Below are 19,029 nucleotides of genomic sequence, written 5' to 3'. Positions count from 1 at the left end.
TCTTGTGATGGGCACGTGTAGCCCTGCCACTCGACTCGGCTTGGGGCATGATAGCAGGTAGGAAAAGTGGCCTATAATTTGTGGGGATGCAGACAGGTGGAGAGTAAAGAATCAGTATGTTGCAGAAGTGAAATTATAGGGTGATAAAGAGGAGCCGTTAAGAAGGCTAACTACTGCAGCTGCATTATACTACTACTACTACTACTACTAACTACTACTACTACGACAACTTCTATTGTAATCTACTACTACTACTACTACGACAACTTCTATTATCATCTACTGCTACTACTACTACTACTACTACTACTACTACTACTACTACTACTACTACTACTACTACTACTACTACTACTACTGCTACTACTAGTACTACTACTACTACAAATACATAAGTAGATAATGAAAAAAAAAGTATAATACAGTATCAGAAACGAATGTTAATGAAATTATACTGTTACTTTTTTTTTTTTTTTTTTTTAAGGGTAGATCAAGAGTGATCAGTCTTCCTTAGGGGTTGTGTATTTCGCCTATACAGACCGAGTACTGAACATTATTGGAAATCATACAAATAAACACGTGTTAATACTTACCGCAGAATCGGCACCAAGGAGAGATTATGTATGGTCTAGTGGTTAAGGTTGCGCGAGGCCACACCTTCCCTATCTGTGTGACTTCATTCAATACCTGCTGACGCACATAACCAGCTGACGAAGGATTGGTTACAGTGGTTTCGGTGGTCTTTGCACGGCCATTGTTCTGTACTGAATTCTTCTGTTTGATAATATTCATTTGCATTTTTTTTTCTTTTTATGGTGTTTTTGTTCCTACGCTGGCGATGTTTGTGTGTCCGGTGGTTAGTGACTGAAGGACAAACATTTGTATGCAGTGGACAATTGCTGCTCACGGAAATTAAAGAAGGTAATTATAATGTGCAAACAGCTCTGTATAAAAAAAATAAATGAAAATAAATAAATAAATAAATATAAATAAATAAATAAATAAATAAATATGTATGTATATATATATATATATATATATATATATATATATATATATATATATATATATATATATATATATATATATATATATATATATATATATATATATATATATATATATATATATATATATATATATATATATATATATATATATATATATATATATATATATATAGTTATTATTAAAGATTATTATTATTATTATTATTATTATTATTATTATTATTATTATTATTATTATTATTATTATTATTGTCATCATCATCATCATCGTCGTCGTCGTCACCGTCGTCGTCGTAGTTGTTGTTGTTGTTGTTGTTTTTATGTAGGAGGCACACCGGCCAAGGGCAACAAAAATCTACTTAAAAAAAAAAAGTCCACTGAGATACCGGTCCCCGAACAGGGTCCGAAGCGGTAGTCAAAATTTGAAGGATAAGTGTCTTGAAACCTCGCTCTTGAAGGAGTTCAAGTCATAGGAAGGTGGAAATACACAAGCAGGCAGGGAGTTCCAGAGTTTACCAGAGAAAGGGATGAATGAGAATACTGGTTAACTCTTGCATTAGAGAGGTGGACAGAACAGGAGTAAAAGAAAGAAGAAAGTCTTGTGCAGTGAGGCCGCGGGAGGAACGGAGGCATGCAGTTAGCAAGATCAGAAGAGCAGTTAGCGTGAAAATAGCGGTAGAAGATAGTTAGAGATGCAACATTGCGGCGATGAGGAAGAGGCTAAAGACAGTCAGTTAGAGAGGAGTTGATGATTCCATCCTGTCTAAAAGAGCGGTATAAGTTGAACCCCCTAGACATGTGAAGCATATTCGATGCATGAGCGGATAAGGATGAGAAAAACTGGCAGAGACGTCTCAGAACACCTAACTTCATAGAAGCTGTTTTAGCTAGAGATGATAAGTGAATTTTCAAGTTTAGATTATAAGAAAAGGACAGACCAAGGATGTTCACTGTAGAAGAGGGGGCCAGTTGAGTGTCATTGAAGAAGAGGGGAGTTGTCTGGAAGCTTGTGTCGAGTTGATAGATGTAGGAATTGAGTTTTTGACGCACTGAACAATACCAAGTTTGCTCTGCCCTAATGAAAAATTTTAGAGAGATCATAAGTCAGGCGTTCTGTAGCATTCTGTGTTGTTGATGTCATCATCATTATCGTTTATTTACTTTATTTTTAATCAGTTAATTACATTTTTTTTTTCAATACACGTTTGGTGTCTATTCCATCCACTGTCTTGATGTTGAGTCACGTACTGTACACAGTACAGTACGTGTACACAGTACACAGTACACAGTACAGTACGTGGCCAGTGTTGACTACAGATCACATAATGCTGCCTCCGCCACCCCTAGCCTGGCTGTCCCTCAGCTCCCTGGTGGCGGCGGAGGGACGCCATCTGTGGGGCAGGAAACTTATTCTCTTCAATATTGGGGTCAGGGGAGGTTAATCTAAAGGGTCTGCACGTGCAAGGCCCATCTGCTGTCTGTTGCTTATTGTTTTGTTTCTCTTGACGGGATTTAAAGAAAATATCTGACATTGTTAAAAATAGCTACCATTCTTATCGATCAGAGAAATTTGTGTCTACTGAAGGAGTCTAAAGTCTTAAAGGAGTGAAAAAAAAATGTATCAAACATTTCATACCAGAGGCAGGAATGTTACTTTCTACTTGTTATTGTCGCCAGTTTAATATTGATGTGTGTGTGTGTGTCAGTGTGTGTGTGTGTGTGTGTGTGTGTGTGTGTGTGTGTGTGTGTGTGTGTGAAAAGTGGGGAGATGGAAGTTAGGAAGGTGGACTATAGTGAACTCTGGAAAAAGAGTCGAATTTCACTGTCAAGAGCGAAGTGAATGGGAGAGGGGAGGGAAACAGAGGCAGGTGAAGAGCGAGGCATCAAAACACGGGAGGGAGCGACAGGAATGAAGCGTGAGTTTAGTGATGGTAGCCTCATATAAGTGAGTGCCCAAAAGAGACAATGAGCTGAAAAGAATAAAAAGAAAGAAACTACGGGAAAAATTTACATTCATACGAGTATATGACTTGTACTGAAAAGGGAGTGGAAGCTGAGTAAATAATCAGACCTAGAGAGAAACATCTCGTATTTGGAATCATAAGATTAAATCTTAATATTTGAATCCAATCCACACTACAGTAAATGTTTCAAAGTAGAATATTGTTTTCTAACCACGCGACCTCAAGGAACAGAGGTGCAGGTCAGATTTTGATTAAAATTTTAAGAAAGAAAATAATAAAAATAAATAAATGAATAACTGAATAAAAATATAATAAATAAAATATAAAATAATAAAAATAAAGAAAATAATAAATAGATAGAACAAATACAAATTGAAATAAAAAAAAAAGAGGCATATCAGAGTTACAGCCCAGTTTTGAAATCTCAATGTAAATTAAACTGCAATAAATATTTCAAGACATACATGCTTTTCCTGTGCGCTCACATCTCTAGTGGAACAAAAGATACTTGTTGAGATGTCCCGGCAGAGATAAGGGGGAGGTGAAAAAAGGGCCACGGGGGCTTCATTACACGGTGATAGGGTGGGCGGGGGAGGGAAGAGGCAGGGCTGGGTTCGTTGCCGAGGCTGGGCGAGTCCCTCATCAGGCAGGGGTTAATCGCTCGTTCACAAGTCAGTAGGACGGAGGAAAAATTAATGGCATCAGCACGTGTCACCTTATGCTGGCGTGAGGAGTGTGGGCGAGTGTAGAACATGGCGCTGTTTTGATGCGAAATTGATCTTTTAGTAGCTTTCATGATTATAGTCTCCTGTTAAAAAAAAAAAAAAAAAAAAAATTGTTTCGTGATGCGCAGGACTAGACTTGACTCTGTTGTTGCTGTGGTCGCCATTCCTTATCCTTCCTAACACTAAGAAAGCTGTTTGCATGGCGGCGCCGGAGAGGTGAGAGAGAAAACAGATGGTCAATTTCGTTTTCTTACACTCAAGAAAAATTTATGAGAGCTCAGGACAAAAGAAGTGTCTAAAAAGTTATTGTATGTATCGAAGATATTTGTGTAGCAGTGAAAAGTGACGAATAAGGCAGCGAAAGCCTGAATGCTGCTCAAATGACAAACGCAATAGTATCAGTTCGATCAAGCCCCTGTGGCCACTGATACGCACATAACACTCCTGTAAGGAAATACTAAATGGGGAAATTATTATTATTCTATGAATTGCCGATTGCTTCTAAATTCGTAGGTAACAGAAACTCGATATATCGTATTCGTATCATTGTTTGCAATACATGACAGACTTCCGAGCACAGCCCACACAGTGTTGGGATCGTGTTCTTAGACATTTCGGCGTCTTAAATCGATTATTTTTCACAGACTGTGTTAGATGTTTTTGAAATTTTTAAGGGTTTCCATGATTCTAGTGATAGTTAACAAGGATTCTGCATTATTAGTTGTAAGGACAGCCATGAGAATCAAACAAATTATATATATATATATTTTTTTTTCGTATGAAAATAAGACAGACGAAAGAATAATCGTTTAAAAACGGGTCCTGCAGGCTGAGAGAGAACGAAGGAAGTCGGATAAGCATAATTTAGTCCTTTTTTAAACCTATAAATGGACGGAAAGGAAAGGAAGAAAACAGATAAAAAAAAGTAGAAAGGAAAGGTTAAAGTAAAACAACAGAATAAAAAGAAAAAAAAAACAATCTACAGCCTTCATAACCCATGACCAATCCTCTCTCTCTCTCTCTCTCTCTCTCTCTCTCTCTCTCTCTCTCTCTCTCTCTCTCTCTCTCTCTCTCTCTCTCCACATTTGCATGCCATCCCGCTCAGCTTTCAGACTCTGCTCCCTCTTTCCCTCTCCCTCTCTCTCCCTCCTTCCCTCCCTCTCTCCACCATTCTGTAGGAAAGAATTCTCGATGGAGGGGAATGTTTTTATTTTTCGATAAATGGCTGCGAATCTTTCTGACCGTGAAAATGTGTTATTAATGAAAAGAGATTGACCCTGACCCTACTCTCCCTCTCTCTCTTTCTCTCTCTCTCTCTCTCTCTCTCTCTCTCTCTCTCTCTCTCTCTCTCTCTCTCTCTCTGAACTATTTTTTTTAATCTGCAAATCTCGTTAAGAAACTAAAACTGTGGGATGTGTAATGAAACAAGCAGCTAGATATAATATATATTTTACTCAAATGATGCACTAAACATCCCCGCCGGCTCTCCTTCAACACATTATCATCAGGGCACCGCTTTCAGCTCCAAGATCAAGATTAAGGTACATAATGAACTTTAAATGAGGTCTGCAAGTTTTGTGAGCCTTAAACCTACAACTGAAAGAGAGAGAGAGAGAGAGAGAGAGAGAGAGAGAGAGAGAGAGAGAGAGAGAGGAGAGAGAGAGTAGTTTACAGATGTTAGTATCCTTGTTTTATTTAGTTTTTCTCATTTCACCAAGAGTATTTCAAAACAGGTCAAGTATTGCCATCTGGAGTGTCATTATGAGTCACAGCAACTGTTGATGTGCCAGATGTGCTGCAACGTGGAAGCAAGTTGGCAACCCTGATCCAGCCTCTTTGTCAGGGGTACCAACTTATCTCCGTCATTTAATTGAATTTCATGTACAATGTTGAACGTGGTTAGAATGTTGATATGGATGCACTTTTTACACCATTGCTTCAGTTGTTATTCGTAGACCATCATGTTAATTTAATTTGAAGGATTATGTCAGAATAATAATCATGAATAAAGATCTTTCACATCATTGGTTGATATATTTTAACTTTATTCTCTATAAGCGATCCGTCTCTTCGTTAGTTCATTTCAGACATTCAAACCCAACATTTCCTGGTGTAGTTAGAATGTTTCTTTGCTCGAACCTTTCTAATTACGAGTTATTACATCATGAATGCTTCTTTATTTTTTTTATTTTTTAATCTCTTTCCTACATTTATACATTTCTTCCTCCTTTTCTGCGTCATAAGCATTAAATCACAAGCATCGTAGTTTAGCGCTAAGTCATGAATACTACTTTTTTTTACGCTTTTTTACATCATAATGCGTCATTTCTTCCCTTTCCCGTATCACGATAAATGCACCAACAAATACAATCACACAAGTCATAAGTGGTGGTGCCTGATGGTGCTGTAAGCCACTCAGCTTACGAGGCGCATACATTATTATGCTTCCTTTACATCGGCGAGGAAACAATCCAGCAGGGATATAAAGAAAAATGACCTTTTCCAATAGCATATCACAAAATAACCTTTCCCAAGCATTATTCCTCAAGTAACCTTACTTTCCCATACAGCTTACTTTTACGATTTACTTTAAGAGCGGCAGTTTAATGTGTTTATTTATATTTATATTTTTTATTATTTTATATTCTGTTTTCTTGGATGGCTTTCACACGCAACGATAATAATAAAAACTGACTTTTCAATATAACCCTTTTTTTTTTTGAACAACTTTTAACAGCCTTACCCAAAAAGCTTTTTCTAAACTGCCTCCGAAAACAGCTTTTCCAATATAGCCTTTTTAAACAAATACAAATACCTCTTTCCAAGTAGCTTTTACTAAACAATCTTTCTTAAATAACTCTTTTCCAAATAAACTGCCAAACATCCCTTCTTCAGCTTACAACCACAAACAACCTTCCTTCTCTGCAGTGCCCGCAGTCCTGCTCCAGAGTGGATGTTGTTTTGAAATGACCTCCACTACAACGAGTCATCAATTTCCCGTGATTCTTATTGAACTTTAATCGCACCGCTGAGTCAAGATTACTTAGATTACTTTCAGTATATACCAAGCGGCGACGGTAGCTTGAGTCGTATGATCGGATTATATAAAGATGAAAGTCCCTCGCAATGCCTGGTGTTCTGTTCTCCTCAGCCCCATCCGTGTAATTATTACCGCCAATGGGCCAAAAGACTTCACGTTTTCTTCCTGCCCTCTCCCTCCGTCAGGTAACGAGCTGAGTACCCACCACTGCGCCCGCTGCTTCCTCTGATGACCTTATGATTACACCTCCTCGCATTTCTTTTCTTTTATTTATTTTCTTACACGACGATTTCTTTTTTCTTTTTTTTATTTTTGACATTTGATTTATTTTTTCACTATTTATTTTATACAATTTTTATTTTTTTCTTTCTCTGTTTTTTATATGACGATTTCGTCTTTTCAATTTCCCTTCAGTTATTTTAAACAACCTCGGATCTCTTATTTTTCTTCATAATTTACTTTTCCAAAGGATTTGATTTTTCCTTTTCCCCCTCCCTTTTTTTTCTTTATTTATTTTATTTTTACATTAACTCATGAACTATGACATTTTGTCCCCCCAATTTACTTTTACGCGACGTTTGCTTTTTTATTTTCCTTCTCCTTTACTTCTTTACTTTTAACACACCTATTGGTTTTATTCCTTTCCTTCATTTATCTGGTTTTAAACGACTTCTTACTTTCCTCTATATGCTTTTTACACGAGTATCAATTTTTAAGATTTCTTTTTTGATATAACCTCTTAGTGTTTTTCCTTTCTACACAATCTCCGCTTTCTCCTTTTATATTTGTAACCTGTGTACAGATCTACTCTGTTCTTTTTCCTTAACTTCATTACTTCTATGCGACCTTTTAGTTCTTTTTCTTCACTTAGCTATATTTTTAAACAACCACTATCTTATTCTTTTCCTTTGTTTACTTTATTGCACCGGATGAGCTGGGGAATCCCTCCAAATCTGTATTCTCACAAACGCTGTCAGAAATAAGAAGGTTGAGAAACGACCACCCGAAGTCCCCGCAGACGAGGTGAATGACGTGAAGACTCGTGTGTGTGTGTGTGTGTGTGTGTGTGTGTGTGTGTGTGTGTGTGTGTGTGTTTGTGTGTTGATGTTGCCGCAACGAAAGACGTGTCAGTATTGAAAGTAAAAGATATAATGAGAAGGATATACAACTGTGTTTGAGATGAGAGTATAAGGTATAAGGAAAATGGAATACAACGATGCACGTATGTCAGTATTGAGTGTATAAGGTATAAGGGAAAGGGAATATAACTCTGTATCGGGGATGACAGTATAAGTTATAAAGGGAATGAAATTAGCTTTGTATAAGGTATAAGAGTATAAGAAATAAAGGGGAGATAATTTAGCTTTGTGTCAGTTTGAAGTTATTAAGTACAAGGGGAAGAAATATAACTGTGTATCAGGGATGAGAGTATAAGGTATAAGAGGAAGGGAATCCAGTCTCGTGTTGATGTTCTGACCTATTCCTAGTTATCTGGTATAAAACTTGAACGCTTTACATTAAATTAGGAAAAAGACGTTTTATTGGTTAATTTCTAAATGCACGATGGCGAAATTTTGAAAGTTGTATAGTTATAGCATAGTAGTAGTAGTAGTAGTAGTAGTAGTAACAGCAGCAGCAGCAACAGCAACAGTAGTAGTAGTAGTAGTAGTAGTAGTAGATAGTAGTAGTAGTAGTAGTAGTAGTGGTTGTAGTGGTAGTAGCAGTAGTAGTAGTAATGATAGTAGTAGTAGTAGTGGTAGTAGTAGTAGTAATAGTATCAATAATACTAATAATAAACTAGCTTAAATTCCTCCTTTCATTAATTACTACAAAGGGAGTGTGGACGATTAACAACAAACATCACACTCAACACACAGATTAAGAACCCCATAAAGAACCTCTCTATCTAAGCACACGCAGTCATTATTCATTTACTTCACTCTTAAATCATCACCACCACCACCACCACCACCACCATCACCACCACCACCACGACTATCCCCTTCCTGTCTCTCCCCTTCCTTCACACGCATCTCAAACTCCGTCCTACGCCTGCAAGTTGAGTACTGTAAGTCACTATTAACTCATCTACAACATCGCCTCCGGTGTCGCTTTTGGGATGTGGAAAGTTTCAGTGCCGCGTCGTGTCGTGAGGTTACAAGAGAGAGAGAGAGAGAGAGAGAGAGAGAGAGAGAGAGAGAGAGAGAGAGAGAGAGAGAGAGAGAGAGAGAGAGAGAGAATGCCTTGGAAGATGTACTAACAGAACGTGAGTGTGTGTATGTGTGTGTGTGTGTGTGTGTGTGTGACAGGAGAAACCAGCAGTGTTTTCAGCTAAATAATGAATAAAATGGAGTATGATATATATTTTAACATTACAGACGTTATACACAAAGATTATATATATTTATTTTTTATACGGCGCCATATAACCACGTTGTTGCAGTGCGGAAATTCAATACCTCATTTCTTTTCTTTCCTTGAACTCTCTACCCTAAATGTCCCATACTCCTCTCCTCTCCTCTCAGAACCTACACGATCTCCCAGACCCATAAGCGACCAGGGCCTCGAGGGAAAGGAAGATGGAATAGTGAAATGACTCAGCTGGCGATATTAACACTGCTGAACCAATTAACATGTAAAAAGTGGGTGACAAGTAGCGTGATGAGACCTGGAGGCGGCAGACGGCGTGTTTGCTGCCTCTGTGCTGACGACGCGGCGGGAAGAAGGGCGTTTGGGACTAGAACGGCGGAGAAAATAAAAGGAACTGTCGCCTTTCTCTTCCTGTGGCTGTATTGGTGTTCCTCAGGGTAAAGAGGGAATTATGTACGAATTAGCAACTTAAGAGTTTTCATTATGGTTTCCTTTGACTTCTTGTCGACACGCCTCCATTCTAGACCAAGACAAATGGCCATGCTTCAGTTATATTTCCATTGATGTATACGCTCATTAAGGAAGGTTTTCAGTGTTATTAAAAGGGGCGATCCTTAGCATCTCAGCCTTTATAAGGATGTTTTTCGTAACTTCTGAGGGATCTTTGTATCTCAGCCTCTACATACACAGAGAGAGAGAGAGAGAGAGAGAGAGAGAGAGAGAGAGAGAGAGAGAGAGAGAGAGAGAGAGAGAGAGAGAGAGAGAGAGAGAGAGAGAGAGAGAGAGAGAGAGAGAGAGAGAGAGAGAGAGAGAGAGAACCTACGAGTCCATCCTTTTTTACGCGATAATAATTTACCAAGGCGTCTTTCGTTAGTGCGACCAATCGTCAAAGCGCCTCTCGGGGCAGGGAATAATTTGCTATCAAACTGAGTAACACGGCTAACGACAAAGTGCCATTATCATTTACATAACACTAGCAGGCGTCATTAAGTCAAGCCGTGAGGGTCGTAACTGCTGGAGTGTTTCAAGAGGTTGTGCTGGTTATGTACCAGTATTTGATTAATGTATTGTTCAACATCAGTGTTACAACATTATAACACACCTATTTCTGCACTTCAGGTATAGCATCTTGAACCTCTTGGATCCACGCTGCTGGGCGGTGGATGAGAAAACAAGTTTCGATGAAAGCTAGCAGATGTCAGATGGAACAATCTTTTCACCTCAAAAATTATATAGATACATTGCTAGAATATTCTACTCTCTAAGTTTTGCTTCTTAAGTCTCTATTTTGATCAATGATATGATGTGGTGAGTGAGGAAATTGGTTTCGATGACAACAAAAAGTGGGTGCACAAAAAGAAAACCACAGCAGGAGCTGAAGTGGCACAATAGTGAGGATCAACACACTTGGAATCGTAACAAATACTCGTCTCATAAACAATGCAGGACATAGAGTGAACCTGTGAGGAGGCAGAGGCGTACGTCAGGTAAGGGTGGGATAGGACGTGCCATTAACACCAAATTAGTTTTATTTGAATACTGCAAAATAAATGTCTTATTGGTTATAACTCAGAGGAACAGGAACAGGTCAACACCGCATGCATCACTGAATCGCCAGTACGAGTAGGAACATGATAAACATTTTTCCTGTATGAGTATGTACCGGAGTGACCAAGGCGGCCAGACCCACCGGCGCCTTAAGCATTTCATGCACTCGCGTCACCGGCGGGAAGGTTGTGCTGGAGTAAATGGAGTTGTAATTCTCTCTCTCTCTCTCTCTCTCTCTCTCTCTCTCTCTCTCTCTCTCTCTCTCTCTCTCTCTCTCTCTCTCTCTCTCTCTCTTTCCCTCTCTTTGTGGCTTGAGTGGGTCTGTCCTGGCCTGAGTCACTCACGGTCATACTATGCTGGAGTGTTTTGTGAAAGTGACAACATAGTTTTTCTTGAGGTCGATCCAGGCGAGGTCACCTTTTTATTTTCTGCGGGTCGTCCTGGCTACTCGATCCCCGCTCTGCTTCCTCCGGCTTACTTCCTCTCGTATGGGAGCTTCTCAGACCGGTGGATGACCTTCACGTAGGGAGACAGAAGCTCCAGGTCCCCGGTGTCACGCACACCCATCTGTACACACACCGCCACACGTTACTGAGAGCAGCCCACCTTGCATGCCTGCCTAAACACTCATTGAACTTTGTCATGCGGCTGTTGAATATGAAGCTACTTGCGAAATCTGAACGCTGATGTTCACATTTTCACAATGACCAAGATTACGTTGTAGTTTGTAATGGAATAACTCAAGGGGAATATAGATATGTTGAAGTTACTAAGACCAAGTCACTCACTGCCAATCTTGACCTCACCCTTACAGAATGAATTTCTGAAGTAATGGCAGATTATAAGCCTCATCATTTATTGTGCTGTAAATCGTGAAAAGATGCTTCAGAATTTAGCACTGATTGGCACGGCTGGCTTGGGTCAGGAGTCAACAATTTAAACATGTCCTCATTCATTGCTGCGTTTGAAGACGAGAACTGAGCACCCACTGCTGCACCTCTGGATGCAGTATTGGGCCCTTGTGTAGGTAGAGCGAATCCTCTGATACACGGGACTGTACTCAGGCACCACGTAGTCGAGAGGGATGGATTCAGACCACTGCCGTTGTTCTTGCAGCGCGTCGGGCAGTCCTCTGGAAGGCAGACACCACTTGTAAGGCTATGTCATGTCATCAGGTGCAGACAGACGCACCACAAACACACAATTTAGCAGAGGAGAGGGAAGTGTTTACTGATTAACCATTATCAAATTATGAAATTTCTGCCATCTGTCGCTGCTTTTACCGTTGGGCTTTTTTTGATCTTACTACTGCACGTCTATCCGGCGTCTCCCTTGACTCATAAAAAAAGCTTACATAACACTCTAATTCATATTTTGTCTATCAAATGCAACAGTTAAATTATAGCTCCACTTTCACTCTTTCCCCATGCAACAATAAAAAAAAAAAAAAATTATAGGGAGAACGGAGTGTAGAAGGAGAGAAAGGGACTGACTCGCTCCATGAATCACAAATAAGTACAACGAAGAGGAGACGCACTTACATGGCGGAGTCAGACACTGTCCTCTTGGCGATGATGCCTCGGCACTGTGGCGCGAACACGAACCTTCTGCGGGGAGAGACAGGCTGCGTGAGATGGTGTGTGTGTGTGTGTGTGTGTGTGTGTGTGCTTGAAAGATTAACTTACCCGTACAAACCTCTGTGTGTGTGGGCGTGCGTGTGTGTGTTTAACAACAAACACGGGCATTGACGAAGGGAAAACTTTTAGTTTTCCAAGGATAAAAGTTCAAGATGCTGTGAACGGTTATTAAGAAGGACGAGAGGCGCCGATCGATCGCGGTTAAAGGTCCCTTGATGAATTTTATATTTTTCATTACGCTGGTCACTTTGAGAGATGGTCGCAGGAACCCAAGGGAGTAAGTACGAGCACACTCACCATCAAGACTCGCCTGACATTTACTACTCAAAGTCAAGCTGTAATCACTGCCCCGAAGCCTCGCATTACGCCGTGAAGAACCTGTCGTCATCTCACGGCTACAGGACCTAAAACTATAATTCTTTGAACGGCGCGTATCGTATAAAACAGTCCAGTGTCTACAGTGGATCTATCCACATGCTCCTCTCAGGAACATGGAGTTCTGACTGTCGATATGGTCTGCTATACATTTGGTATTTTGTGTTAAGTCATGAACGTCATTGTGTTCTTTTCCTGAGCGTCTCGAATCTTCGCTAATCATTAACCATTAATTATAGCTCAGAAACATACATGATGCACTTTACCAGTTACCTACTGTTAATATTTCAGAATTCCCCCGCCAGAGAGCAGTGCAGTCTGCAAACTAGTTCGTGAGCTTCCCTCCAGAAGGCAGTGTTACGCTAAATAGTTGTTGGATCTACCGTCAGAGGGCATTGTAGTCGCTAAACAGATTCTTGTACTTGCCGATAAAGGGCGTTATAGCACTAAACATTGATGAATCTGCCATTAGAGGACATAGCAATAGCCAAACTAGTTCGCTGCCTTGTCGATAGAGGGCAGTGTTATCCATTCTAACAACACGTGAAGATGGCGGAAACACCTCTCTGATGTTTAATTATTCATGCGTGAGTCTCCTGTCTTTATGCAGTGAGCCAGCAGTGTAGTCGCCTCGTAATATAAAATCATTGCATCACGGCAGCCGCTGTGGTGGGCAGGGAATCAAGGCAGTGGGATCAGCTGGGTTTGTCTTTCGAGGAGTGACTGAATGACTGACTTACACCCTTTTGAATCCCTAGTATGCTGCTATGTACTAATATGTTAAAAACTGTATAATCTAATCAGAAGGTCACTGTTACTGCCACTTAACAATTTATTAATGATTTACTGTGCGGGGAAGATGCGGAGACTTGACAGACTTCGCGGGCGTGAGGCGAGTGTGAGTTCTGTGCCGAAAAAAAAAAAAAAAAAAAGTTGCGGGTGGCAGGTGGTGTGTGGGTGTTGTGGTAAAGATGCTGCAGGTGTGTGGGGATGCAGGCTATATATGTTGATAGAAAATAATATTGCGGATACCGGGTGGATATTAAAATATAAGGGAGTGATAGCGCGACGGGTGCAGGATCAAGTTAGTCACCCATGCAAGCTAACTCTAGTGTAGCGTTGAAATAGATAAATAAAAAAAAAAAAGAGAAAGAAATAAAATAAAAATAGATATAAACATACAAATGAAGCAATAAAATAAATTACTAAATGTTACTGCTGTATGAAATTATGTAAAAGGTAATCGTAGCAAAGACAGATCCTATCCTATCCACCACCACCACCACCACCACCACCACTACTCCCTTACAAGTACCGCATACATCTGTACCACCTCCACCCTGTACTTCCTCCACCAGCAACAACAATGTCCACCCACCATCACCACCACCACCGCCGCCACTCAGGACTCACACCCCGGCCACAGCACATCACACCCCGCCCGCCGCTCTAGTCACCACTCCCTTTCTCGCCCCGTAACTTCCCCACGCAGTTAATCACAGAGGCGGAGGTGCAACAGGAGGTCGGGGCGCCGCAATATGGCAGCCCTGTGTACACGCCAAAGTGGTTACACACTCACACGACCGCAACAATCACCTCGTGTACATATGCAGAGAGGGAGTGTGCATTCTGTGGAGTGTGTGTGTGTGTGTGTGTGTGTGTGTGTGTGTGTGTGTGTGTGTGTGTGTGTGCATAAGTGTGTAAGTGTGAAGCAAGTTTGATGTACGTACGTGCATAAAGATGACAATGATTGAGGTGTGTTTTTTCTTCATCTTCTTTGTCATAACTATCGTCATTATTGGTACTATTTTTACTACCTACACTTTTCGTTTCTGAATGTACTGTTTCACTACCTCTCTCTCTCTCTCTCTCTCTCTCTCTGTGTGTGTGTGTGTGTGTGTGTGTGTGTGTGTGTGTGTGTGTGTGTGTGTGTGTGTGTGTGTGATTTATTTTATTCTATTCATTATAGGACATCTAACTATAATCACTATTACCATCTATGTTTCTGCTTATCTATCTATCTATCCATCTATATATTTATCTATCCATCCATCCATCCATTAATTTATCTACCTATCCACCTATCTACCTACCTACGTACCCACCCACTACCTATCCACCTACACGTGTATCTATTTGTATTATCTGCACCAATCTTTCCAGCAGGTGAGCGAGGCAAGAAGGCAGGCAGACAGGTAGGTAGGTAGGAAGGGCACAGGTAGGTACACAGGTGCACAGGTATGGGCCGCTCACCTTTACAGCGCCGGGTGACAGTGATTATGGTCACTAAGTTGATCAGTCAACAAGCCTCTCTCTTATATCAGGGGATGAGGAGCAAGGCAGGGAAGATGAGGCACAAGAATGAGGGTCACGGGAGTATAGGAGGAGTGAAAAAAATACAGGGGCTTTGGCACCAATAGAGGTCGGAGGAATACAAAGGAACACAAAGGAAGAGCAATCATTAGGTAGGGGCTTCGTTGGTTCTTAGGAAACTTTTAGAGAGAGAGAGAGAGAGAGAGAGAGAGAGAGAGAGAGAGAGAGAGAGAGAGAGAGAGAGAGAGAGAGAGAGAGAGAGAGAGAGAGAGAAACAAATTGATAAATATATAGATATTTAAAAACGAATAATAATAATAAAAAAAGATAATAAAGGGGAAAAAGGGAGAATCAGCCAAAGGATCAGACGAAGGATCAAACAAAGGATCAGACGAAGGATTAAGGAGAAAATAGATATATGAGAATAACTAAGAGGGAAGAAAAGAAAGGCTGAATGGAAGACCTGATGAGGAGAAAGAAAGGAAAGGGGAAGAGAAAGGGGACGTTAGAAAGAGATGGGGAAAGGAGGGAGGAGGGAAGAGAGGGAGGGAGGCTAAAGGGGTGAATAATACGGAAGGGGAAAAGGGAAGGGGGAGAGGGGAGAGGCAAGAGAGGGGGAGAGAGATTATTGTGTACAAAACGGTATACTGTGTAAATATGATGCTTCGCCCGAGCTGTAGGTTGAGGAGAGAGAGAGAGAGAGAGAGAGAGAGAGAGAGAGAGAGAGAGAGAGAGAGAGAGAGAGAGAGAGAGAGAGAGAGAGAGAGAGAGAGAGTTAAAAAGTCAGACATAACGGTAAGATCTCAAACACACATATATGCACACACAAATTAGCAAAACATTAGCAACACTACACTACCTGAACACTCCATTTACTTTCTGCATTACAAACAACGAAAGACTTTGGGAAAAAAAAATAAATAAATAAATACATAGATAAAAAAAAAAAAAAAAAAATGAAGCTGGTGAGTGTGTGAAGTTTTGAATTTTGAAGTGGAGGAATCCCTAAAATACACTGTGGCATATATTACTTATGTCTGTCAAGCTGTCAACGAAGTCATTTAATTTGTCATGGCGTATGGAGGCGGCGAGGGCAGTTCTCATCCTCCCTTCCGCGCCGTCCCAACGAGGCTCAAAACAAAGCTAGCTGTAATAAAGTCTATCAAATCTATCTTTCATCGTCATTTTCCTTCCATCTCCATTTATTTAGTGTTCCGTTCTTTGGTTATTTCATCTAAAGGAAGGTTTCACTAGTGTTCAAGAAAGGAAGATTTATACAGTTCTTTCATCACATCTACTTAGTACTGTTATTTTTCCCATTTATATATTAACAAGTTCTCTTATTATAGTGTTCCTCATATAACTTGATGCTCGAGGAAGGAAAATTCAGACTACATGGGATCTTTCTCAGCCCATTAGATATTTGCGTAACCCCTGCAGCTGTATCGCCAGTGTCCCGTATAAATTCGCTCTGCAGTTGAGGTGAGTAAGGCGAACAAAACACTGGAGCAAGTGGAGACCTGTTGCCAGTGTGTACCAGTGAGGCTGCAGCTTCTCATTGCTGTCTCGCACTGTCTCGATCCTCGTTTTAATCAACGCGTATTTTCCCCTTAAACAATATGTAAGTACGTACACCTTGTCGTGTCAAACTATTATCATTATTATCATTATTATTATTATCATTATTATTATTATTATCATTATTATTATTATTATTATTATTATTATTATTATTATTATTATTATCATCATATATGTATATATTTCTTACAATATTTCATGTGTGTGCTTTGAAACATCTAATTTTCTGATGTATGTTTTTTTTTTCATCTATTGTATTTTTTTTTCAAGTGAGTGTTGAATCTAAATGATCAAATGAATAAAAGTTCTACATGCAGTAACAGTCAAGGTGGATGCATGATGGACCCCACGGAGCATGAATTTTTCAAACGGTAGCAGGAAATAATAGTGTGCGTGGAGGGCATGTGTGTATAAGAGTGCACAAGAGGAAAAGATGTTTAAGGAGTTAAATTGTAAGTGTCATGTAAGAAATTAATTCAGATTGATATAAAAGTATTGAATGTACTTTTAAATGCACATGCGTACATTCAAAACTAGAAATACAAAATGTATAAACTTATCATTATTTTGCTTTAGGACTTTTAGGACTGAGTACCAATTTTTGTGTGTTTAAAATAGACCTAATACTTTAATTTACATATTTTCAGCCTTAAAACCAGAGAAAAACGTGAAATATGAAAGCATTTTTTTTTTTTTTTGTAAATAATCGTCTCAGGCACGAGAGTGCATGAACTTAGAAAAGACAGAAGAACATTGCATTACAGTGCTCCTTAGTTAACGCCTACCATGTACCACTGACCACACAATCATCATCTCAGACTTACCGACAGTCGATGGCTTGGCCGCAGGAGGCGAAGCTGGCGAGGGCGGTCAGCAGAAGGATGGTGTGCAGGACGAGGCAGGTGCGTGGGGCGGCGGAGGCCATAGTCTGAGGCGGGAACGCGGCACAGCGGGGAGGGGCGGCGAGACAGCAGGCAGGAGGGGAGAGAAGAGAACAAACATGTTAATGAAAGAGAACAAATTACGGATAACTTAAAAATTGAGTGATTGATTCATTGCTTGATTGACTGATTGAAAGATAGACAAATAAACGTAAAGACATACAGACAGATAGATAGATAGATACACAAATAAGAGAGAGAGAGAGAGAGAGAGAGAGAGAGAGAGAGAGAGAGAGAGAGAGAGAGAGAGAGAGAGAGAGAGAGAGAGAGAGAGAGAGAGGAGTGGAAGGAAAAAACTGCAATTAATCCAAAAACAAACACTAAAGAGAAAGAGATGAAAAGGCAAAAAAAAAAAAAAAAATCACCACCATTTCATCACACAAGACAAAACACACACACACACACACACACACACACACACACACACACACACACTAAAACCAACTCAAAACCTCAAAACTTCAACAACATCTCAACACCCTAGAGAGTATGAAGCTAACACGACTGGCACTCCTGACGCTGCTGTGAGTGTGAGGATGGACGAGGGGAAGCGAGTGGGTGGACGAGAGAGAGAGAGAGAGTGAGTGAGACTTATGCCACGTATTTAAAAGTTCTCCCGGGCGGTGCGAGGCGTGCTAGGGGCGAGAACGGCCATCAATCTTGTCCGCGAGAAAGTGTCACCACGTCGTGTGATGAATGTGTTTTACTGAGGCCACTGTTATCCTCTCTAATTGGGAAAACAAATGTATTTTATTAAGGCAGAGAGAGAGAGAGAGAGAGAGAGAGAGAGAGAGAGAGAGAGAGAGAGAGAGAGAGAGAGAGAGAGAGAGAGTTCGTCATTCAGTCACTTAGCCATTAAATCATTTTCATTCAGTCATTCATTTACTCACTCATTCAGTCAGCCAGTCATTCATTCATTCACTCAGCCAGTCATTCATTCATTCATTCATTCAGTCAGTCAGTCAGCTATTTAGTCAATCAGTCAGTCGGTCACTCAATTTGCCAGTCGGCCAGTAAATCAACATAACCGAGAGAAGAGTTAGCTAAAGTAAGTGATTTATGAAGACAGAAAACGGAGAACACGCTAAAATAAGCCATTTTTGTAATACCCGAACGCTCTACTGCTTCCCTCTGCCTTGAAGCACGGAATATATTTGAAGAAACCAGGGCAAGACAAGTTGACAAGTGGTAATAGACAGAATTCACGGTACATACGAGATAATGTGCGTGAGCAAAGGTGAGCGAGGGAGGAAGGAAGACGAGGTGAAGGTAAGGGAGAAGAGAGGCTGGTAGGGAGGAGGAGGAGGAGGAGGAGGGTGATAATGGGGTAATGGAACGAATAACGAGAGAGAGAGAGAGAGAGAGAGAGAGAGAGAGAGAGAGAGAGAGAGAGAGAGAGAGAGAGAGAGAGAGAGAGAGAGAGAGAGAGAGATTAAACAATGAGTTACAAGGCAAAAAACAATAATGAGTGAGGGATGAATGAAAGAAATTAGAGACAAGAGAAACATTGAAAGAAAAGAAGAGA

At 40.3% G+C, this 19,029-nt stretch overlaps 1 protein-coding gene across 3 annotated transcripts in view; it reads right to left on the bottom strand.

The window, feature by feature from the left end:
• Nucleotides 1–10,620: 10,620 nt before the first annotated feature.
• The window catches only part of LOC135109114 (elevenin-Vc1-like), a 32,170-nt gene continuing 23,761 nt past the window's right edge, over nucleotides 10,621–19,029 (bottom strand). For 2 of the 3 annotated variants that reach the window (XM_064020195.1, XM_064020196.1), the window contains exons 2-5: nucleotides 17,388–17,491; nucleotides 12,199–12,264; nucleotides 11,607–11,789; nucleotides 10,621–11,226 (exon numbers count right to left, since the gene is read on the bottom strand). In XM_064020195.1, the coding sequence (XP_063876265.1) occupies nucleotide 11,226; nucleotides 11,607–11,789; nucleotides 12,199–12,264; nucleotides 17,388–17,488 (351 nt within the window). In that variant the 5' untranslated portion in view covers nucleotides 17,489–17,491 and the 3' untranslated portion in view covers nucleotides 10,621–11,225. Of the gene's footprint in view, nucleotides 11,227–11,606; nucleotides 11,790–12,198; nucleotides 12,265–17,387; nucleotides 17,492–19,029 lie in introns of those variants that run through there. The other variant, XM_064020194.1, reaches the window with a different exon arrangement.

Source organism: Scylla paramamosain, chromosome 18, assembly GCF_035594125.1.
Source record: "Scylla paramamosain isolate STU-SP2022 chromosome 18, ASM3559412v1, whole genome shotgun sequence".
Classification (NCBI taxonomy): domain Eukaryota; kingdom Metazoa; phylum Arthropoda; class Malacostraca; order Decapoda; family Portunidae; genus Scylla; species Scylla paramamosain.
Note: the sequence above shows the minus strand (reverse complement) of the source record. Positions and strands in the feature narration are given on the sequence as shown.